Raw genomic sequence first — 25,520 nt, 5'->3', positions numbered from 1 at the left:
TTTTGGACTGTTCAGCTCCTATATGCTTAACTCTTGTATTCATGTGTTAGTGCTTGACTTGGCCAACTGTTTTGTAGCTCAGCCTGGGGCGCGTGACTACGAATCTCAAATGGTGCATGCTGCACAGAAACTTCGCTATGACAGTGCGTATACAGCGACTAGTACATCCACACTGGTTTTAAGAATGTTAGTCACTAGCTCTCTTTTCCCTGGTTGATATGAATCCTAGTACTTATAGGTCTGACTCTTTCCTGTTTGTCATTGTCCAGACAGAAGCTATCGGAGAGTGTATACAGCTTTTTGCCATCCACACTGGTTTAAATCACGTTAAAACTAAAGCGAGTGCATACAGCTCGTATTTCAACCTGGTCATTAAGAACGTAATTTGCTGTGTTTTCGTAGCAATACAAATTGTTGTTTTTAAAATCGGACATCTTACTTTCCTCCTGCCATTGTGCTCATAGTTAGAGAGTAGAGCATCTGCAGCTCACGTGTAACCAGCTGACTGCAGCCTTCCATCTAAAGTGAGGTATGCCTCAATTTTAGAGTGAATATCTATAGCTTACGTCACTATTTAACCTGGCAAAGCATTACATTGTATTGATGCTTTTGATTGCAGGAGGACTTCGTCTGTTCAGCCAGCCACTGTTTTTCCTGTGCTTGAAATTATATTTCATTGTTTGTGACGGAATCTAGCCTGTCTGCGTCACGATTGTCTCGTGCTGTGCCATCAGTGGAGGCCAGCCAGTCGTAGTTTTATCTTTGTAATATCTGTCTGTCTCTGTTTGTGTGTCTGTTTAATGTCTGTCGGCATTTGTTCTCATGTTGTCTTGGCTTAGTAGTGTCTTGGCTTGGCAGTGTGCAATATTCCCTATAGAAGCAGTGATTTGTTTGCAGTGTCTATTTGAGTGTGGTGTCTGAAATCTAGTGTAACCTAGTGTAACCTCCATATAGTGTGATGTGTTGGTGTGTATCCACTCATTTATTGAGGTTTATTTACTGTAATTCCGGAACACTGTTTGTTGCCCTGGTTCCAGCATTTGTTATTTGTTTAATGTGTGTCTGTTTGCCATTTGTCAATAAAAGTATATTTGATAGATAGATTGATAGATAGATAGATAGATATAGATAGATAGATAGATAGATACTTTATTTATAGATAGATAGATAGATACTTTATTTATTCCCAAGGGGAAATTCAAGATTCAATATTTTCTTGTAACATCAGCTCCAAGACTGTTCCTTCATTGGGCAGCCTGCATACAGATTGGTAAGGTGTAGATTATCTGGTTTAGTGAGCATAAAGCACCCTGTTGGTCACATATAAATATAGTGCTAGGCAGTTCAGTGCAATGTGAGTGTTCAATAGAGTGACTGCTTGGGGGAAGAAGCTGTCTTTTTGTCGGCTGGTTTTGGCAAACAGTGTCCTGTATCGTCTACCAGAGGGAAGGAGGTTGAACAGTTTGTGATCATGCTTTCACTCTATTTACTGCCCCCTTCAACCATAATTCGTCCGTAAAACTCCAAATAATAGCCCAGGCTTTTATTTTCCCAAATCGCCAAACTGCACCGGCTAGTATAAGAGACAGGCGTCTATATGAGACAGGCCTTTAATTCCCTTTACACAAAACTTTTCCTCTGCAAAGATGGAAAATATTATCAAATTAATTATTTCAAACACACTGAATGTCTACCTATATGACTAGGCTATCTGATGACAATTACGGATCATCATTCATTTAGTGTTGAGATGTTGTTCATTAAGTGAGATACAGTAAGATCCAAATAGCGGGGATAGCCAGAACAGATGAAACACGTTTTAATCATTAATTTACAAAGAGATCGTATCACACTGAAAGCTCATTTTTCATATTTTGTCACTAGCAAATAGCCTATATCGGTCCTTTGTCAAATACAGTTGCATTATCTGCCTTGACCAAAACCGTGCGTAATGTTTCATTCCCCCTTCCTTTCGGCATGAATGAAACAGCATGTGAGAGAATAAACCATATCGTTTCTCCCGTATTTTATTTGGCATATTTGACAACCATCTACATTTCAAATCATAGCCTACTTCCAGGCGCGCGGGAACATATTTTTGACCAGGGGTGCTGAATAACAAAATCATGGATGTCCGACGATTTCTCCCCCAGCATATGATTCGAATTTAGACAGCTAAATACGCAATTTCAGCGCCGTGTATGAGTAGGCCTAAGAGTGAGAAGTTTTACAATGCCCTGGGCAGCTACATTCCACTGCAACTACGCAGTAATTGCCACTCCGACTCATCAATAAAAACTGCGCTCGCACACACAGAAGCGCACTTGACTTTACATCATTAACCTAAGGTAAATTCCTTTTCTGACTTCTTTCGCGTTATTGCCATGGCAGTACGCATTTAGAATAAAGAATAATGTCCGCGAACCCTTTTGTTTTGTTGCCAGCATAAAAACAAGCTTAGGCTACCATCGGCCTATCCGCAAATTTTAAACACAAGGGATGAATTGAACGATGACGAAGTCGAACATATGGGCATAGTTCATATTGAAAAAAGTTATACAATTTGGAACTCTAGCTTTTCCCCAACGCAGTCTTTTAATGCCATCTCATAACGTGCACAGACTGCACCATGCTTAAAGAAGCCCTATGCAACAATTTTAGCAAAAATGACCTTTATTATGCAGGTTAAGAGTCGCTCTGATGGTTCTACAACACTTTTTGGGTCGTTTGGTGGGTGCTTCGTCTCCCCCTAGTGCTTCTCCGCGGAAAAACCGAATATGCAACTTCGACCGAAGAAATCCGGATGTGACTCGGCGGAAGGCCTCGAAACTGTAGTCAGATTGTAGTTTCTAAGAAGACTGCAAAACGGACTCCGACTTGGCTTTGTTGCTGCTGAAATTGTAAGTAGCCTACCCTTGGGTGAACTTCGTTTTTGTAATGTGGTTTGATAGTCTCTTGAACAATGTGTTTGCTCGACCGTTTTATTGTGAGCTCTGTGTTTAGCTTGGTTTCTTGATGGCTAGCTCGCTAGCTAGTGGGGGTTTAGCGTAGCAGTCACTTGCTACCGAAGCTGCAGGGGGAGCTATGTCGTGAAAAATGCGAGCCAAAATCAGGCGAAAACCCAGAAACAGCGAAGGAATAACCAGACTTGCATAGGGCTTCTTTAAGCCCAAATCACACCAAAGATTTGCGACGAGATGAGCTGCAACATTCTATTAACCAGCAACTTGATGCATTCTAAAACCTTGCAACTGTGACCAGACATGGTGAATGCTTTGCGATGGCTTGCAACGATGTGCAACATCTAATTCACACCGCTTCAACTCCTTTCTGCAACGGTTTCGTGTCAAATCTTTGGTGTGAATTGGGCTTTTTTTTTTTAGACGATTAAATACAACCCGAAGCTAAAAAACAGACCAGGCCTCTATTGGAGCACGGCCTTTAACCCAAACCTGTAGCCACGCCAGGCGTTTAAGAGACGTCAATTTGGGACTCGGCTATTATTTGAAGTGTTACGGTAATCGTCATTTCCGTTATCGAGTAAGCACAGAGTGCACTGCATTAAAGTGTACTGATGGAAGTACACCTACTGAGATACAGTTTTTAAATGCAGGTGTTTACTGAATTCCAAAGAAAATATAAGTCTATATCATTTAGCACTGACATCATCAGCGAAGATATTGGTCGTGTTGAACAGCGCTGCTAACTGTACTCTTCTGGCATCGTTTAAGGCAGTTAGTTGCTGGGTTTTTGGCTTCTTTGGGACGATCGCCAGACGGACCTGCAGAGCAGTCAAATTTGTCTGGGTTCACCCAGGCAAGGTGTAATGCTGAGTCTTGAAAATTATTGTGGGATTTCTGTGTAAATGTCCCCTGACCATTTGTGAATGTTATTTTGTTGACTTTTATTGTGACTGTTTTTTTCTATATCAAAGTAACATTGTATGGAAAGAAGGTATAAAGAAGGAGTACATTTTAGCTTGCAAAAAAGCATATCAATGTAAACGGCTTCTCAGCAGAGGTGTAATACTCTAAACTGATCTAAATTTCAACAGCCACATGAAAGCGATAAATCAGCTTTTTACCACCTCAAAAATATTGTCAAACTCAGAGGGCTGATGTCAAAACATGACTTAGAAAAACTCATTCATGCATTTATCTCCAGCAGGGTTGATTACTGCAATGGACTGTTCACAGGCCTTCCTAAAAAGACTATTAAACAGCTTCAGGTGATACAAAATGCAGCAGCTAGGACTCTAACAAAAACTAAAAGAACTGACCACATTACTCCAATTCTTAAGTCCTTGCACTGGCTTCCAGTAAGTCACAGAATTGACTTTAAAGCACTATTGCTTGTTTATAAATCAGTAAATGGAGCAGGACCTAAATACTTGTCAGACATGCTTCAGCAGTACACACCTTCTCGTCCTCTCAGGTCCCAGGTGAAAAACCTGCTAGTAAAACCTACAGTTAGAACTAAACATGGTGAAGCAGCTTTTAGCTGCTATGCGGCTCAGCTGTGGAACCAACTTTCGGATGACATTAAAAAGGCCCCAACTGTAGCCAGTTTTAAATCTAGACTTAAGACCAAACTGTTCTCAGACGCTTTCTGCTAACTGTGCCGAGTTACAAATTCTGAATCTGCCTCGATAATTATTCTACTTTGTCTTTTATTACTTTTTTTACTACTTTTGCCTTTGTTTTTGCTTACTAATTATTCTTTATTTTTAAATGATTTTACCTTGTGTTTTATGTTTTCTTTTTATTATGATCTTTACCTTTTAACTATTCTTTGACTATATTGCCCTTCTATGCTTTTATTTGTTATTATCGTTTGGTTTTGTTTATGTAAAGCACATTGAAAGACCTCTGTGTATGAAATGTGCTATATAAATAAACTTGACTTGACTTGACTAAACTACCACATATTACAGCCATTCACTAAAACCGTAGCCTGGAAGCCAGCTGAACTTAGCCCCACCCACAACAGGGTTTCGTCGTGGAGAAACTATGCCCGAACCAGAGCTGTTCGGGCGAATCAAAAACGACCAGAAAACAATGTTAAGGCATTTGTGGAGAACAAGGATGGTTCAGGTTTTCTTCCTACAGCTCACAGTAAGCTTTTTTGTTGCTCTGATTGGTTGGGTCTATCCAATGAGTGCAGAGGCATTTCTTCCCTGTATCAGTTGATATGCGCCCCATAATCACTGTGGTGCTTACGTTCAACTGCTCACACTGCATGACAAAAGCAGACAAAAATGTCATGCCAGAAGTACATGTCAGAAGTGTCGGTGCTGGAACGTTGATTGTTTGCATCTGCTTACTCGGGCCTCGGTAACTGGCTCAAACTGCACAACAAATCAGATTGGAATTCAGCTTGATTCTAAAAATGGCCAGGTCCGACTGAATCTGGACTAAAATCATTCCAAAATTGCACAGCGTCTACTTAGAGTAAACCAGCTGATTCTAATTATCACAACTGCTCAACTAGGTATATCAGCTAATTAGTTAAATCACCCATGTTAGGTACAACTAGGGCTGGGCAAAATGGCTGAGAAATAATATTGCGATATTTCACTATACAATATTATATATATTGAAATTTCCTCCAAATGACTTCATAAATTCTCATTAAAATTAGCAATATTAAGATAACATTAACAATAACTCAATTACAGTTCCACTGAAATTACCTGGAAAACCACAGAAAAACTCTTATTTATTCCAATAAAGCAACTGCACGAAATTTGTATTTTGGATCAAGTGTCTTAATTAGATATAATTAGTTATTGAGGCTGTGAGTTCCTTATATTTGGGATTTTTTTTGTCGTATGGCTTTGTAGAACGATGCAATGTCATTTGCATTTGGAATGATCGTTTCAGCGTTTTGTTAGGTGTTGGTGGACATTCGGACATTTTAGCCTGCTTTGTTTTGTGGTGGGTGGCATATCAACAGGTTGCATACTTTGCAGATGGCCGCCGCTTGTTCGACGTCCACCTGGCGAAATCCAAACAACTGCCAGGTGATCCCTTGCTTCTTCTTTTCGGAACCACTTCCATCTTTTATTAAACTAGCTCACTATTTTCCAAACAGGAGTAGCCTACGCTACCGGGGCTTTGCCGGTTTTGAATCAAAAGTTTATCCATTCTGGTCTAGTTCCACACCTAGACATCACACCCTCTTTTGAGAAGACTGTTCTAGATTGGTCGGTGAGTATGTGACTGGAGTTTTTTCACATTGTTACTGAAAGGGAAGGAGAGAGGGAGGGCAAGTGGAGATAGGGTCATGAAACGCCATAGCAAGTGTTGCCGCTTAAAAAAAAGATGTCAGTTAAATACTTGATGTTTGCGATATAACACTTTACTGTATCTCACATAGAGCAGAGATGTATCAAGTATATTCGGTATGGCCCCAGCTGTGGCGCAACTGGCTGGGGCACCTGCACCGTACGCCTGCGACCCGGATTCGATTCCCGCCCCATGGTCCTTTCCGGATGCCACCCCTGCTCTCTCTCCCATTCGCTTCCTGTCACTCTCTCCCCCATTCGCTTCCTGTCAATCATTAAAGGCATAATAGTCCATGAGCCACAGGGGGTCGTCACTACCACTTGGGGGGGCAAATTCTCACTATATTTTTCTGAAAGCTACATATCTCTGGAGTATAAAATGGTATGATAGCAAGTTGGATCTTGTAGCTTTGTGGCTGTACAGGCCTTCAAAGTTGACCTCTGATTTGAAAAAAAAGGAAATTCCGCCTATTGGCTTTTTTTGTTAAAACACTCATAAGATCCTAGAAAATAATCCAAATCTTATTATTACTGATGCATATGTGGTGTTTGATGTTGGCATAGATATTTTGACTCATTATGTGATTTTGCTCTTCATTTTGGTTGATTAAATTCAAGAGCAACATGTTATGGCAATACCTGAATGCAGACCTTATTGATCATTATTATTCTACGCTCCTTACTTTCAATTGTGAGTTGAAATTAATGTTAAATGATGACATACATAGGTCTGCAGTACAAATGTTTTTTAAATTGTAGCTGAAACGAGTACAAAGGATCTTTAATCTATTCATTGAGTTCATCGTCAGAACAGGAGCACAGAGGTTGCCATCTCTATGGCACTTCACTCTGCCCTGTCCCACCTTGACAATAGCAACACCTATGTAAGAATGCTGTTCATTGACTTCAGCTCAGCGTTCAACACCATCATCCCCTCCAAACTGATCACCAAACTCAGTGAACTGGGCATCAATACCTCCCTCTGTAACTGGATTCTGGACTACTTGTATTGCATTCATTGTGTCTACACTTGAGATAAATAAGTTTGTTTTTTCTTTTATCACATACACATATATTGGTAGATGTTTTTTCTTTACCTTGACATGTTTCCATCTTCATCAGGTCACACGGTGGAGTAGTGTGATGCGTTTTTATCAGCTGATGTTGTTACGGAGGTGTGATCCACCTGTCAGTTTTTTGACAGGTGGACCACACCTCCTGCTGTCAGTCAGCCACCCCCCAGGATGGCACTCCAGGTATAGGAGAGCATATATGCTCCCTCATCTCTGTTCATCGTCTTTGGGCTCCGCTTTCTTATTTCAATCGCCTTCTTTATCCAGCGGTGGTATCGGTTGTTCTCCTGCTTAATGACTCGCATGCAGGAGGTGTGGTCCTGGTAAAGAAAAAACATCTACCAATAAATGTGTATATGATAAAAGAAAAAACAAACTTATGGATTCTGGACTTCCTAACCAACAGACCTCAGTCTGTTAGGTTAGATAATCGCACCTCCTCAGCCATCGAACACCAGTGTACCACAGGGATGTGTGCTGAGCCCTCTCCTCTACTCCCTCTTCACCTACGACTGCACACCTGTACATGGCTCTAACACCATTGTCAAGTTTAAAGATGACACTACGGTGATTGGGCTCATCAGCAATAACGATGAGATGGCCTACAGGAAGGAGGTCCAGCACCTAACATCGTAGTGCACTGATAACAACCTGGCTCTCAACACCAAAAAGACCAAAGATCTCATTGTGGACTTCAGGAAGTCTAAAGCTAGCACACACACACCCATTCTCATCAACAGGACTGAGGTGGAGCATGTCACCAGCTTCAAGTTTCTGGGTGTCCACATCTCTGAGGACCTCTCTTGGACCCTCAACACCTCTACCCTGATCAAAAAGGCTCTTCTTTCTGAGGTCCATGATCTGTCTCCTCAGATCCTGGTGAACGTCTACCGCTGCAACATCGAGAGCATCCTGCACCAACTGTATCATAGTTTGGTATGGCTACTGCTCTGCCCACGACCGGAAAGCACTGCAGAGGGTGGTGAAAACTGCCCAACACATCACCAGTTCCTCACTCCCCTCCATCGAGGCCATCCAGGGCAAGCGATGCTTGTGTAAGGCACGTGTAACGGATGCCAGCTAGCTTAGCTGTGCTTGTGGAACGTTGGTAAACCTCACTCCCCGACGCCTCAAGAGTGCTGCTGGCATGCGAGCCAGTAGCCTGGGCTATTGGCTCAATTGTTAGCGCGCTCACCTCCCGATCCGAGGTATATTCTGTTAATACACTGCATATATCTATATTGTTCTTACTACTACTATAATGGTACTGCCACTACATTGCACATACCTGTACATGTTGTTCATACATTGTTCATATTACAGTACATAGCCATATTTATTCTGCTCTTATAACTGAAGGGTTCAGATGCAAAAGCCTCTAAATGCCACCTACGTCAAAAATGAGATAAAGATGGTGAGTGAATGCTCTCCTCACATAGTATACGTTAATCAAATAATTTAACTTCAAAACACACCAAATAACACTCTCGTCCTGGTCTGAAATATCGATTTCTATGCAAAAACCTATAGGAACCGGATTTTAAATGCTCATTTAAAAGAAATGTGGTCAGACAGATTTAGAGGGTTTTGCATCTGAACTCTTCAACTGCTAATACACTGCACAAATTTATATTTAATTTATGCTACTCTAAACCACCTTCTGCAAAACAACTGTATACTACTGTCTACACTGCACTATATTTCTTGTCCTGTCTATGCACCACCTGCCTATACTGTGTACAGTATATCACATTGCACTTTTCTGCTTTTTTGCACTTCTGGTTAGACGCAAACTGCATTTCGTTGTCTCTGTACTTGTTCTCTGCACAATGACAATAAAGCTAAATGTAATCTTATTTAATCTAAAAAAATATCTGCCTCTGCTTTGCCTCTTTACGGATCATGCTGTGAATAGCAGCAGCAATGTCTGCATAAGTTGAGACATTGTTATTGACCTTCTGGACCAGAGACATTCCATCAGTGATGAAGATTATCTGATAGTGATGCAAGTTTCTGCAAATGCTTTGCAAGTGCTGCTTTAGAGGTTTTCCTTGGGGTTCCCTCAGGTGTCGCTAAGGTTCAAGAGGGTGACAAAAGACTTCTCTCATGTCCAGTCTTTAACATGATGGTCTTGCCATGTGCCTGTGTTTTCTTTTTTGACTCATGCTCGTAAATGTCTTTCATTTTTGCTTTGTCAATGTATCATGGAATTTGTGCTTAGGTGTATCTGACTCCAGCCTCTATGTCATGATCTTTGCCTGTAGTATGAGCCTGAATCAGATCATCCCTAACCTCTTGTGTTGCTTTGCCTGCTGTAGATATGCAAATGAACTCATGTTCCTCTGAAAATGGATTGATCCAATTTCAGTTTCTGTTTCATCTCATCAGAACTGTGTAGAATTTTTAAAACTGTTGTAAATGTATGTACTTGTAGATCTTGGAAAATAGTTATTTCTTTTCAATGGAAATTATTTTAACATCAGATGAAAGGCAATTTTAAGTATGATGATAATAATAATAATAATAATAATTGTACATAATGATAACAATATGTAAAGTATGAATATTTTCACCAACCAGTTCATCTACATCTCATTCCCACATTCTTACTAGTCAAAAGTACAACTGAAATGCATAATGTAGATCATTTTAGCACCTGTGATGCAATTACCATAATTTCCCAACTATAAGCTGCAGCTTATACTTTGATTTTGCAAAATTTCTTCAGCTATGAGGTTAATACACGGGGGCAGTTAATATGGTATATGGTTTTGTTTCTTTTAACTTGCATAAAACACTGTCGGGTGACTTATACACAATACGGCTAATACACAGGAAATTACTGTATGTATTTCATGTGCCCTGGACATTATAAAATTATAATATTTATGTTAAGCTGGGTACATGTGGTGATGTGAACAATTTTCATATGGTATTCCTTGAATGTAAAGGTAATATGTGATTGGTAATCATGATGTTTTGATCTCTTGGAATATCTCTTATTAAATACTAATTTACAAAATTTTGGGGTGTTTCCGAATAGTACATTTACAAATAGTAAATAGCAATGCAGACCTATGTAATCATTTGTATTTCAAGTCTCTGCTGGGAGGTAGGAAGGTATAAATACATTGATTAATGAGGTAGTGGGCATTTCAATTAGTGCTGCAACACGTTGTGTCTCTGAAAACGTAGATTTGCTCATTATTACACATAAATCTTGAATTTTATCAACCAAAATGAAGGGCAAAATCACATAATGATTCAAAATATGGATGCCAACATCAAACACCACATATGCATCAGTAATAATGAGGTTTGGATTATTTTCTGGGCTCTTATGAGTGGTTTAACAAAAAAAAGCCAATAGGCGGAATTTCCTTTTTTTAAATCAGGTCAACTTTGAAGGCCTGTACAGCCACAAAGCTACAAGATCCAACTTGCTATCATACCATTTTATACTCCAGAGATATGTAGCTTTCAGAAAAATATAGTGAGAATTTGCTCCCCCAAGTGGTAGTGACACGCCCCTTTTTGGGCCTGTGGCTCATGGACTATAAAAAGCCCAAATAAATTGATACTAAAAAAAAAAGAAGTATATTTGGTATATCGCCCACCCCTAGGTACAACCTGCACTTTTAAATGACCGACCTCTGCAGTTCGCCTTCAAAAAAGCTGCAATCTTTGCCCATGTAAGGAAAGGGTATTTTAAATATGAACAAGGGTATTTTAAATATGAAACTGTTTACAAAAAGCACAAGTCAGATGACGAAAGTGTGTAGGGCAAACATCTGCATTTCAGACTTCTTTGTCAACAGGAGAGTTTGACATGCATGATTATTAAAAAATTCCCATATTCTAATAGGAAAAAAAAAATCACATGGACCCGTTCTTATATGGACAAAGACGGCAACTTCTTTGTAAGCAAACTCCAGAGGTCTATAGGTGCCAACATGAGTGCACTGTCACCTGCCATGCACATTTCCAAACAATTGAAACAATGGAATCTAATGTAATCAAAAGAGGAATGTGCCACACTCATGTCGGCACCTACTGTATGTACAGAAGCCTTTACTTGACGAAGACAGAGTTCTCCTCCTCCGCTTCTTAGGAAGCCCTTACTTGCAGGTTGTTGTCCAAACATGTGGTCCTCTGTGCAATCCCCTGCACATCCTGCAGGAAAAGTTCTGAGTGTCTCTCTAATTCCTTTGTCTCGTGTGACCTCCAATACAGACCATCTGAAATGTGTAAGATGATGCCATCTTCTAGCAGGATGGCATTGCGGATCGAAATAAAACCCCATGGGATGAGGTCGCTAGTGTACACAAATAATGGGCTGTGATGGCGGAAACCATCTGAGGTTTGTAGTATGGCCCACTGAGTCATTAAGATAGACCGATGAGTGGCACAGGGGTTAATGGACAGCATGGGCAGCATATTGTTCTCCAACTTTATGCGAATTGCTGTATCATAGTACAAGTTATGGAAGGGCTCCCAGTAAAAGTTGAAGAAACCATCTAAGACGAATCGATGCTGGAAACCGATGGACTGTCCATCTATTTCTACTGTGAGATATGTTTGGTTCCACTCCATTACCACCTCCCAGTAGCTGTAAAGACAAGATAGATAGATAGATAGATAGATACTTTATTGATCCCCAGGGGAAATTCAAGGTCTCAGCAGCATACAGACAACACAAACACATTCTTTAACAGAAAAAAAAGATGTAGAAACAAACACTAAGACACGGAGCTGCTGAGTAGGCTGCCACACTTGACGGCACCGGAACCGGCGCCGGAACAAAAGCATCTGAAGTGCTGACTTGAGGTCAGCGTCCAATGGCACCATTGTTTGGCGTTGTGGTATATTATGGTTATGGGTATTGTATTTAGCAGACACTTCTGTCTAAAGCAACTTACAGAATATGGACTTTACAATAGTTACAATTAACAGTAAACAGTAAGAGTAACAGTAAGTACAAACAGTAACAGTAAGTACAAACAAAAGTTGGTAAGCAAACATTAAGCAAAATAATAATAATAACAATAATGGCATAATGAAACATGCTAATAATAACAATAATGTCAATACAATATCATATCAATAATGAAACTAAAAATAAACGTAATGTGTAAGCAGTTTGTTTAACTTAAACGTATGCCCTCATGCTCACTATGCACCGATTTGCTTGGGCTACACAAGCTTGTTCAGAGTGTTGTGAGTGACTATCTAACATAACATTTATGTACATGTCCTGAAGAATAAGAGGGTCTGCAAGTATTAGATGCACTTTGTCGCTGACTCAAAAACAAAACAATTTCTAGATGACTTTGGGTGTTATAGTGTGATAGTGCAGCATAGAACCTACCCATTTTCTGTGAACTGCCCATCAATCTTTTTGGTGGAAGATGGCAGTGTGACTCTAGGGAACTGACCCAGGTTGTAGAAATTTCTGCTGAGGTAGTAAGATTGCTAAACCAAGAGAAGTTTAAGCTTGTTTACTTTACACGTCTATTAAACTTGTCCTAACTTGTAAGTGTGACTTCACAATAACAACACATTACATTTATGTGGTGTTTTTCTAGATACCTAAAGCACTTTATAGTGTGTGTGTGTGTGTGTGGTTGGGGTGGGGGGTGTTCCACAACATCCATACTCACCGGTGAGGGAATTGCAGCCATCTTGTATATTTCTAAATAATCGGCCGCAAAAGGATCAATTATCCATATTCTTATTGTCTAGTTTACATGCACAAAAGACAGGGTTGCAAAAACAGAGCTGAATGGAGCTGAGCAAACTTCTTGGGTAGTTTCTCACAGTAAGCAATCTGTTTCAGGCTCAAAAAGAAACCTTATTGACATTATTAATATTGGGTGGACTGGGTCGGGTCACTGGTCTCTCCCTTCCCTACATATGGTGTCAGAAGTGGGATGGCTGCCACGAGGCCATCGGAAGCGTGCCCAATGTGTGCCGTATAAGGGTCCCCCAGGATAGGTTGACCCCTGTGTGAGGGACCCCATTAAATAAATGTTGATATTGGGACAATTATTAAAACATAGGATTTTTAAACAAACATAAAGAAAGTAACTTTATTCTAAATATGTCTTGGTGTGTGTAAAAATGAAACATCAAATTGAAGATGATGATGTGAAAATGTATCTTGTGCTGACATGTTAGTTTTCTACTTTCTCCCCCCATTTTCCCTGGTGCTGTTAATTATATTTATTAGTAATACATAATAATCAAACTCAATCTTGTATTTGGAGACATAGACATGCTGGAAATGTCAAATGTTTAATGTGATTGTGAAACTACCCACTTTCAGCTATTATAGACCCTTTCAACAATAAAAACAAAAACAATGCTTGAACGTTCTATTTGGGCCCCAATCTACTTCCTCTGCATTAAGATAACATATGGAATGTTAAAACGGAAGCCTTGTGGGGCCAACTATGATGCTGATAATGGAACTCTCTTGAAAGGGTCTATACAATGTGCATGCTGTAGTAAATAAGAAGAGTACAGTAAATTCATCAGCTAAGATTCCGATAAGATGCACCATACAGTCCAAGAAGGGCAATTCATTTGCAGCTAACCCAGTCCATACCCACTCAAGGTTAAAACTCACAGGTAGTATGTCAGGAAAAACCACAACAAGCAAGTTAGTGATCAATACAGTGAGCAGGGTATAGACATATTAAAATAAAATAATAATAATAATAATAATATGATCTACTCACCTTTGTCTTCTCAGAATTCCTGTAAAGGCATACTGCTTAGGCATATTTGGTATCAATCATATCATTAGATCAACAACTGAGATCATTTGTGTACATGCCATATCTTCTTTTATACAACAGTTAGGTCCGGTCGAGCAATTTATTAATTTTTGACGAGAGGCATTCTATGAGTCATCACGAGTGGCGATATCCCAGCACAACGCCACTCAAGACTTTTTACTGCTAGTAATCACTCCACGAATGATACATTGTAACCGCTAAAACTACACCAACATTTCATTCATTTATAAAAAGAGTCAGCGAGAGAAATTAACAAACTAGATAATTAAATTAAGCAATATGGTAGACAGCGGCATTCATAACATTTGATTTGATTTGATTTATGAGTCCGATGATGAGGAAAGGGAGACAGAAAAGAGGCAGGAGAGTCCATCTAGGCCTATCTCCAGGTGTGTCTCTTTAAGTCCCGATGATCTGGACAGTATCGAGAAAAGCAGGCACAAACTAAATACTACAAAGCAGACTTTGTGAGCCGTTAATTGTAAAACGAAATCTAAATATCGATGTGCAAATCAACGTCTACAAGTAGCCTAGCCACACTCTGCTACAATGTGAAATGTTCATTGCCTGGCAACTAAACGCTGTCAGCTTTAGCTGGAACTGTTTTTTGTGGGAGACACTCTAAAACATACTCTGGTGTCTCTAAACTAAATTAGTTGGGAATGGAATTGTTGTATAAAAGCAATATGACACGAGTGGGAGTGGGGTTGGTAAAGGATATCGCCACGGCTGTAATTGCTTTCGTCACTCGGTCTTGTACCTACTGCCGAATTACAGCCGTGACGATATCCTTTACCAACCCCACTCCCACTTGTGTCATATTGCTTAAATAGTTCAAACTAATTAGCCTTGGAACAATGGTCAAAGGTGGATCTACAGTTAAGACATTTGGTATCATTAGGTCCATAGTTTTATGTAGATCAGGGGTCTCAAACTCAAATGAGCTGGGGCCACTTCTGCCAACGCCATCTGATTGGAGGGCCACGTCAGTGTTAAAGAATAATACAAAAAAAGAACGGCTATTTCTGAAAATGCAATGGGTTTTTTCCCCAAATACTACACAAAACTGCAAACAGAAAGTGCAAGTCTTTTCATCTATTTTTAGACACCTGTGCTAGCAACCTTAGCTTAAAAATAAAATAATGATAAAATAAATATTAATACAAATTATAAAAACAAACAAAAAGCATAAAACAGGTATGTGTGTGTTTCACACCAAATAAAAATATTTTCCTAACTTTAGGCGCCAGGGTTAAGAAAACAACACCATTGCATTTTGACATCAAAATTTCAAAAGGTTTGAAAGTGGTCAGAGATAAAGTCCTACTGTAAATATAAAAATCTTTGAGTATAAACAAAAGTTTATGAAGGTGGTAAATTTACCCATCTAATTTGCCACTGGATGGCAAGCACCTCAAATTATGCACCTTTCAGTAAATACTGGATGTTGAACATATTTGAGCAGGTTTACTTTCTTTTTTGTCATATTACCCATATAACAAATTAACAGGAAAACAGTAGTCCTAAGATGTAAACCAACAATAGTAAAATATTACTAGCCTATAACCACAAACCGTTATTATAGGCCTACAATAAAGTAGCCTGGTCAAATCAGTTCCTATCGTGGGTGACTTTGTAGTTCTTCAGAGCCCTATTTTTACTACCCCTGCTGTCTGTATCATGTCCATTACGGACACTATCATCACGATTACCACTGCCACCTCCAGCTATGTTGGGCAGATGGTCGAAATAAGCATGGCATGCTTAGTGGACACCGTCGTACACACGCAAAGACGAACCTCCATTCACAGACGCACCGTGACTATCACTGTCAATAGTCGATCATAAAAGGCAGATATTCCTTCAGAATCAGAATATGTGAATAACATGGCCTACCCAAGACTTCATCACACGTGAACGTTTTTTTAACATTTGGTGTCGGCCTATTTCTGCTTCAATTTGTGCAATATTATGGCATGCATCGCTTCTGCTTCATTACAAACAAATGCACGTCTTCGTGTTTCTCGTGTAGTATTTCCTGACAACTTTGTGCAGCGAATTTGGGCTTGAATCGAAGCTCTGGATGTCTAGCAACTAGTAGAGGAGAGTACAAATGGGATGTGTCACCGTACTTGGATCTATCGTCTATTTTAATCAGTGTTGTTGTTTGTCACAATTAAAAATACCCTCAAGGGCCGAATTACATTATTATTTTGACATTAGGTCGCGGGCCGGGAGTTTGAGACAACTGATGTAGATTAAAAATTACACACAAAAAAACTCTAATTCAGTCCTTTTAATTGCATCCTATTGTACAGTCCATAGTTCAGAGCAGCCGTGAGCTTGACTATGTGGACTATGGGGAAGTTGACCTGCATGCACTGATCACCGATATAAAGCATTAATCTGTATGTTTTTACATGTAGACCTTCATGGCCTGCTTACCTCTCATCTGGAATGACAGCATACCAAACAAAAGTCATAGGAGATTTCGAAATATAAATATATCTTGCCTCTTCACTCCAAGATGCCTGTGAAGCACAAATATATTTTAACAAAGATGTGAGAGACACTGGCAATGAGTACTTATGTCCCTTGTATTGTGGGGCACCAATCACATCGGTGTATCTGATATAGGCGGGCCAGAGGCGAGCTAAACGGATGACAGTCGTAGTGTTATCCTCGATGTCCCAGAATCACTCAGTAAACATTGGTCGTATAGTGTTATTCAATTGCGTGCAGTGAAATTTTCAAATGCATGCTTGGTGCCGCTCCTTGAGTTGGGCCATTACATTATTTTTGGCCAGACCCTTAATCTTTCGGATTTGGTTCTGGAATATCCAGGCTAATGTATTTCAGTCTCTCAAATAACATCAGGAAAATACATACATTAACACTATAAAAACAGAATGTCTACTTACATTGATGACTGGCAGCACAGAGTGGTAGCCTTCTGCGTAGCATATCATAAGAGTCTTAGGGGCCCTAGCAAAAGGAAAGACCATGAGCTCTACTGAAGTAACAACAAGGGCACGTTTCCCAAAACCATAGTTGCTAGGTTAGCAACTTTGTTGGTTGCAATGCAATTTCCCATTGCCAACCAACTAAGTTGTGGTTAAGGACGGCATGCAGTAGCCAGAAAAGTTGTGGGTTCAATTCCTGGCTTCCACCATTGTGCCCTTGAGCAAGGCACTTAACCCCGAGTTGCACCAAGGCCAATGGCCCTTGTAATATCATTAACATAATGTAAGTTGCTCTACATAAAAGCGTCTGACAAATTTAAATGAAACAGCAATCCAAACAGTGTTGGTGTTGGCTATTGTGGAGACAGCCCAGGGGCCATATTCACAAAGAATCTTAAGGCTAAAAGTAGTTCCTAACAGGCGAATTTAGGAGAAACTCCTAAAAACTAGATGTACCGCATAGCGATACAAAATATGACCGCCGCTCAGTCCTGTACATCCGTTCCGCGAACATAAATCACACTAATCAATTTGTATCCATCTTCTACTCCACCCCCACTCTTGAAACTTTTGTGTATGCTTGTTTGGCATGCCTGTGTGTGTGTGTGCGGGCCGCACAGCAAGTACCCTACTGGCGCTGCGAAGGTGAATAGATTTGTAGCACTAGCCAAAAAATTTGTAGCATTTTTATAAAACCTTTAAAAAATGTTGGCGTGTGTTTGTTTTTGTGTATATGTGTGCTTTTGTATGTATTGTGTGTATGTGTGTTCGCTTGTGACTTTGTTTAGGGGGTGGGGGTAATGGTGTGTGTGTGTGGGTGTGTGTGTGTGTGTGTGTGTGCGCATGTGCCTGCATGTTTTTAAGTGTGTGTGCGTGTGTATGCGTGCGTGCGCCTGTGTGTGTGTGCATGTGCGTGAGTGCATGTGTGTTTATCTGTGTGTGCGTGCCTGTGTGTGCGTGCGTGCGTGCGTGAGTGTGTGCGTACCTGTGTATGTGCATGCATGAGCGTACAGTGTGCCGTGTGTGTGTTTATGTGTTAGGGCTGTCACTTCTGTGAAAAAATCCTGTTCGATTTGAGACATAAGTGTTCATTTAATCAATTGTAAAATCGATTTTCCATTTCTAAAAACGTTTCCATTTTCAACGCCAAATATAGACTAATCCACAGACAACTAACAGCCATTAGGACAAACATAAAGAGGAACCGACCAGCAGTGTCCACGTTGCGGACTGCGGCCCATAGAGAAATGCTGGCCTTCATGATGCTTATGTTTTGATGACACATGCGGCGGTGCGAAACATTGGTGGCTGGCCTTGCCAGATCGGGTGTTTTTTCCACTACCTATTAAGGCCTGTTTACGGTGTGTTTTAGCCGGGTTTTCGCCTGGAAGGCTCCATAGAAATCTGGCACCCTATTGAAGGAAGTTAAACTGAGAGAGCGGGCAGTTCAGACACCAGAATGAACGAGTTCACAGTAACGTTCATCAGGCAGTAATACAGTACGTTCAGTTCACGTTCGCCCAAAATATGAACGAGTTCATGAACTTTCGTTCAATGAACGCGTTCAGGCACAACACTGGGCATATGTAACATGTTTAAAACTATTGTGTGTTATGGGGGAAGACATCAAATTTCTTGAAGCATTTGGGAACAGACTGAATGAACTTGAAAGTCCCGACATTAGATTAAGTTACTTGCAAATGCCTTGTCCATGACCTGGCAGTTCCATGGCAAGCCGTTTTAACATACCTTATGGCAAGCCGCCTACACTTAATAAACTTGAAAGCTTGTGTGTGCATATTGATAGTAAATTGAATATAACAGTTCAATTTTATGTTCAAATTTGTCTAATCAATCAAAAAAGCAATTCAGGCTTTAGACCATTTTATTGTAAAAACAAAGTACCGGTTCAGGCACCGTTTTGGCACCAACACCGTTTTAAAGTGGTTTAGCACCGGCCCAAAACCAATGGTTGAAAGCATGAATTGTTTTTTGATTGATAAGACAAATTTGAATATGAAATTGAACTATATATTCAATTTATTATCAATATCTGTAGTTTCATTGCTTCCCTAACAAAGTACCCTAACAAAGTACTGGTATCGGATAAAACCCAAATAATACCCAACCCTATTTGTGAATAGGTCTTAGTGAATTAGGAGTCCTCTTGACTACTTCAAAGCACTTAGGTGCTACTTTTAGGGCTAAAATGCTTCGTAAATTACTCTTAGTCAAAAAATTGAGGAGTCCTAAAGTTACAAGGAGTTTACAAATTCGCCAGTTAGGAACTACTTTTAGCCTTAAGGTTCTTTGTGAATACAGCCCCTAATCATCAACATTATAGCCAATAAACTTTCTTCACTCACCTCTTATCCTGTATATAACAAGATGGAGACCTCCATTCAAGAAATTGTGCTCCATCTACATAAATAAGCTCGAACTGCAAACATAAATGTTCATTTAAGCAAAACATCATGACAAGAAGGCCTAAGTTAGCTAAAGATTATTATGTCCTAGCATGTGGAGCTGACAAGGGATATATAACCATATATAACCTTAACAGTTAACTTAGCTACCGGTAACATTATCATATGTAAAGCCATGGTGACATTAATGAAAGTTCATCAAACGCCTGCATACCCCCAGACAGGGATGGACTGGCAATCTATGGAGTCAGAACAACGGCATAAAGATTGTGTGCCCGTGAAAAGATATTCACATGTGTAATAGAGTTTTGTCTTCGAGAATATGATTTGCACAAGTGTAGAACCGTTTTGTAACTGTGGAATTAATTTGTCTGTGTGCAAAAAAATGCGTACCTAGGTAGTAGTAGGCGATGCAATGTGTTGATTGAGTCAAGACCGTGCCAAAATTCGCTGATTGGCTCTTCAGAAATGACGATAAAACACTGCCAAAATTCGTGTCTGTAAAAAAGTTTTGTAGCTTCGAAGATCCAGTTTGCACACGAAAGATAGATGTCGCACTTCTCCCATGCCTGTAGCTATAAAGCTGTTCCACACACATTCAAACTAAATCACTGTGAACAAATGTTTTTCACAAGTGCACAAAATATTTCTGCAGGTACGCATTTTTTTTGCACACAGACAAATTAATTCCACAGTTACAAAACGGTTCTACACTTGTGCAAATCATATCCGCGAAGACAAAACTCTATTATACATGTGAATATCTTTTCACGGGCACAAAATCTTTATGCCGTTGTTCTGACTCAATAGCAATCTGGCATACAGGGCTTCTTAGCATAGGCCAACGCACTTTAGGGCCGATGGACTATAATATAACTAGATGCACCGCATAGCGGTACAAAATATGGCAGCCGCTCAGTCCTGTACATCCATTCGGCAAAAATAAATCACACTTTGTCTCCATCTCCTACTCCATCCCTCACTCTTGAAACTGTGAGTGTGTGCGTGCGTACGTGTGTTCCTGTCTGTGTGCGTGCGTGCGTGCGTGCGAGAGTGTGTGCGTGAGTGAGTGTGTGCATGCCTGTGTGCGTGTTTGTGCATACAGTATGTGTGTGTCTAAACTGTGTAGGCACCCATTGTGTTTCTACGTATTCCTATTACTACGCTTCCGCCATGGGAGTCTATGGCAGCCCATAGATAGATAGAGATAGATAGATAGATACTATTGATCCCCAGGGGAAATTCAAGAACCGTCTGGTAAAAATTTGGCACACTGATTAATTTCACCAAGTTTCATGTCAGCACCTTGAACGCCACCAACAGGCTAAAGTTAGACGTTCGTTCACACACGTAAACTTTGACCTATTGGCCTGATTTTCAAAAATGAGGTATCGTTGGAATCCTTGGACCAAGCCAAATTCAATGCACCCTATGACATCAATTTCCACCATGATGAATTTACTGCCATATTGGATTTTAGCAAAAGTGATTGGCTTTGCTGAATATTTAAAAAGCTGAATTGTGTGTCATTGAGTTTTTATAGGTGAAGATAAGTAGGGGGAAAAAATCCGAAACTAAAATTAAATCCGAAAAAACGGAATTTGAGAAAAAATCAAATGGAATTTGGAAAATAATAAAACGGATTTCATAGGGCCCTAAATATTGTGTACTGGTGAACAATGAATATTATACATATTCTAAAAAGGCAGACAAAGGAGCAGTGTTGGAAGGTAACATATTAGGCCACTCCGTAATAAGGAAGGGATAATGAACACCTGCGTGAAGCTGGCCCCCCGTGTTATTCAAAAATGATTAAAAACACTGCAAAATGGTCTCAATCGTTTGTGCTAGGTTTGTGCTGATTTGTGCCGTCAAAAGAAACATTTGTGCTACTATGTTAAGTTATTATGGTTTATTTATTACTCGTCACCAGGCCCCCATCAATGTCCAAAATTCCCCAAAATGGTCTCAATCGTTTGTGCTATGTTTGTGCTGATTTGTGCCGTTAAAAATAACATTTGTGCAGCTATTTTTTTTTAAGTTATCACGCTTTGTTACAGGTGTGACGTCATTCAGCCCCCCCATCAGTGTCCAAATCTCCTCAAAATAGTTGCGAACGTTTGGGCTAGGTGCATGCTGATTTGTGCCATTTAAAGAAACGTTTGTGTACTACTATGTAGAAATGGCCCAGCAGTTGTAGCTTATACTAGACATCACCCAGCCCCTTCATCAATGTCCAAAGGCCTACCCAACTGTTTGTGCTGATTGCGCCAACATTTGTCCTATGTTTATTAGGCTACGTGCCCAGCCCCAATGTGTTTTCCGTTTCTATATTTTTACATTACCAAGTTTTATCTGCTATGCACATGACATCAGTCTCACACACGTTGGCCATATCGCCCCAAACTGTAACTTTATGTTTGTCTTGATCTAAGCAGAAAACATAAGTGCAAGGAAGCTGTTTCTTTGGTTTATAGCTAATTTAGGCTACAACTGGAACTCGGGTCAATTGTCAGCTAAAGAGTAGCCTCTAATTTAGTCACTTTATAAAGTGCTAAAAAGCCCCAAACCCCAAAACCACAAACCAGGCACTTTCAATAAATGTGTAAGGAACTAGATATGCAACCGTGCAGTATAAAAACAGCTGGACGGATGTGGATGGAAATTTCAAGCATCATGCAAGGACATATCTGGGTATCATAGCACTCCAATAGTTGCCTGTATAAATGTAAAAAAGGCCTAGCCTACAGACAATGTCAACCTAATAACACAGGTAATTAAATAATAATAATTAAAAGGCACTTTGAATAGGTTTGTACGAGAACGATTAAAGTAAGCCTATATAGGCTTACATATAGACAGTTCCAACGAGTTCCACAAACCATTTATCAGCCTGAGTGGCCCACTAATTAGTCATTAGGCTAGGCCTAGGCTACATATCAACATAAGACTAGATTGTGCTAGTTTCAATAACGTCAATGCTTTAGCTCCGCTAACCTTTCTCTCTCCCTTCCATCCATATGTAAAACAGCAAGCAACCACGCAAATCCGTCGACTGTCAAAACTCCTGTAGCTTTCCTCGAACTTGATCGTTTGTAGGGTCATGCCATTAGACGAGGGGCTGCTCATTTATCCCCATACATTTCTGTAAATAGACTTGACCTGCAATCGGTTCATTGGATAAACAACACATTCCCCATTCCCAGGAGGCTTTGCTCCATTCTAGCTTAGGCTTACGTTAATTTAAGTACAAACAAAGAAATTACATTGTCATTTTTTATTTGTGATGAAAGTTCAGTAACGCCTGAATAAGACAAACTAAGGCTAGCCTACACAAAAATCAGCATGGGAGAGATGAGTGTGCAGGGTAATCATGAAAGACATATAGACAGTGAGCAAGTGGTATAAATATTGGTTGGACTTCCTAAACATTAAAGTGTGAATCTCGGAGATTTTCGCGGAAAATTCTTAGTGCAACTGCAAGGTTGATGGCCGCGGACGACTCACGGCCGCTATAATAACTCTATGGGCCGGCCCGCACCACACAGATTCATCGGCCGGCCCACCGGGAAAAATCCCGATCGTCCCGATTGCCACTCCGCCCCTGATACCAATTTAGCCTACCTTCTTGCCCGTCTGAAATAATTCCTAATAACTTCGAAAACATAGTAGCACAAATGTTTCTTTTGACGGCACAAATCAGCACAAACCTAGCACAAACGATTGAGACCATTTTTGGAAGATTTGGACATTGATGGGGGGCTGGATGACGTCACACGCGTTACAAATAACATGGAATATCTTTAAAAACATAGTAGCACAAATGTTACTTTTAACGGCACAAATGAGCACAAACGATTGAGACTATTTTGGGGAAATTTGGACAAGTAGGGGGGGCTGAATCACGTCACTGGCCAGAAAATGTAAAGTTTAATTACTTAAAACCCTTAACAGCACAAACGATAATTTTTACGGCACAAACCGGCACAAATGAATAGCAGTGTTTTTAATCACTTTTGAATAATATGGGGGGCCAGCTTCACGCAGGTATAATGGACGACACGGTGGTCTGTTCACAGAAGTTAATGCACGGTCGAGGTTGTAAAACGGCCCCGACGCGAAGCGGAGTAGTTGCAAACTATTTTTGCGAACTATTTGTTTTTCAGCAAATGCCACGATGAACGGTAGGAAAACAGGCTAGGCTATGTAGGCTAAAGTCATATAGTGGGGAGTTTATTATTTCGTTTTGGCAAGTAGCCGTAAAATAAGTGGGATAATGTATAGAACGCCGGTCATTATGGAAAAATAAGTCCCTTCAGGGTGAAACAAGACCCCTCCCCTACGCGTCGGCAGAGAATGTCTAAGACGGGCTCTGGCGTCGGGGTCCGGTTCGCCCTCTCGGGACTTATTATGACAGCCGCGCAGCGAAGCGGCGGTCATATAGGTTTAGTCAGATTTTTTCTTGTTTTTCTTTCTTTTTCGCATGTCCAAATTTCCATCAAGGATTCCCGGGACACTGAAAGACCGGGGTACATGAAACTTGGTGGGCATGTAACCCCACATGGATAGCATGGAACCATCGTTTTTCGTTTTGAGCTGTAGCCCCCCCCCCCCGCTGGACTGGACCGAAAGGAGGGTAGGGCAGACACAGTTTTCTGTGAATATCTCGAGAACCGTAGGGTTTAGAACGACCATTTTTTTTGTATGTTGATCTCAAGGGGCCATGTCAACCCATTCCATAACCACTCATTTCATGTATAGCGCCACCTAGTTAAACACAAAAAAGTAAAAATGAGGTGTTGTAATCGCAGGTATCTGTGACCTAACATAGTAAAAACTGCACGAAATTGGAAGTGTAGGATCATTATGACACCCTCTGAATGCACGGCAAGTTTCGTGGAATTCCGTTCATGGGGGGCCACACAATAAATTAATTTATGTTACTATACACCAACTGGCCTGTAGGTGGCCGGAGACAGTTTTCTGTGAATATCTCGAGAACCGTAGGGCCTAGGAGGTCCACCTTTTTTTGAATGTTGGTCTTAAGGGGGCATGTCAACCCATCCCATTACCACTTATTTCATGTATAGGGTCACCTAGTTAAAAATTAAAAAGCAAAAAATTAGGTGTTTTCATCACAATATCTCTGGCTGACATGGTCAAAACTGCACGAAATTGAAAGTGTAGGATCATTATGACACCTTCCGAATGCATGCCAAGTTTTGTGAACTTTCGTTCATGGGGGCCCTTACAATAAAATGATTTATGTGTACATTTAGTGACCGTACACCAACAAGGATTCCTGGGACACTGAAAGACCGGGGTACACGAAACTTGGTGGGCATGTAACCCCACATGGATAGCATGGAACCATCGTTTTTCGTTTTGATCTGTAGCCCCCCCGCTGGACTGGACCCCCCGAAAGGAGGGTAGGGCAGACACAGTTTTCTGTGAATATCTTGAGAATCGTAGGGCCTAGGATGACCAATTTTTTCTGTATGTTTGCCTCCAGGGGTCATGTTAACCCATTCCATGTGCACACATGTGTATAAACAGATACACACGCACACACATACATTCACAGTAATCATACGTATGACACATACTCACACAGTAGACATATGTACGCATGCATGCACATGCACTAACACACATACGCAGACAAACACACAAGCACACACACACAAACATAAACGTGTGCACGCACACATGCACACAATTCAAGAATTTCTCAGAATTATGAACAGGCAAGATGGGGGTGGGGTTGTATAAAATGAATTTTACATGTGAAATCTATGAACTAATCATGTTTTTGTACTTGTTGTCTAGCAGATACCAGTGAGAATTGAGTGTGAATAATGCAATTTAGTGAGACAGTTAGAATCATATAGGCCTTTCAGCGTTTATTTTTGTGGAAAAAATGTGCTGGACTGGGCGGCGGCCATATTTTCTACCGCTCTGACCGGTGTTCT

The 25,520-nt window shown here is 40.4% G+C and overlaps 1 protein-coding gene across 2 annotated transcripts in view; it reads right to left on the bottom strand.

Moving 5' to 3' along the window:
* Nucleotides 1-25,520, bottom strand: part of LOC121699839 (cation channel sperm-associated protein subunit epsilon-like) — a 54,458-nt gene that overhangs the window by 27,398 nt on the left and 1,540 nt on the right. For both annotated transcript variants that reach the window (XM_042082306.1, XM_042082305.1), the window contains exons 3-9: nt 19,489-19,562; nt 17,081-17,144; nt 16,605-16,690; nt 14,100-14,118; nt 13,020-13,097; nt 12,728-12,831; nt 11,482-11,968 (exon numbers count right to left, since the gene is read on the bottom strand). In XM_042082306.1, the coding sequence (XP_041938240.1) occupies nt 11,482-11,968; nt 12,728-12,831; nt 13,020-13,097; nt 14,100-14,118; nt 16,605-16,690; nt 17,081-17,144; nt 19,489-19,562 (912 nt within the window). The remainder of the gene's footprint in view (nt 1-11,481; nt 11,969-12,727; nt 12,832-13,019; nt 13,098-14,099; nt 14,119-16,604; nt 16,691-17,080; nt 17,145-19,488; nt 19,563-25,520) is intronic.

Source organism: Alosa sapidissima, chromosome 24 (genome assembly GCF_018492685.1).
Source record: "Alosa sapidissima isolate fAloSap1 chromosome 24, fAloSap1.pri, whole genome shotgun sequence".
Lineage (NCBI taxonomy): Eukaryota > Metazoa > Chordata > Actinopteri > Clupeiformes > Clupeidae > Alosa > Alosa sapidissima.
This window is presented reverse-complemented; position numbering and strand designations above follow the sequence as displayed.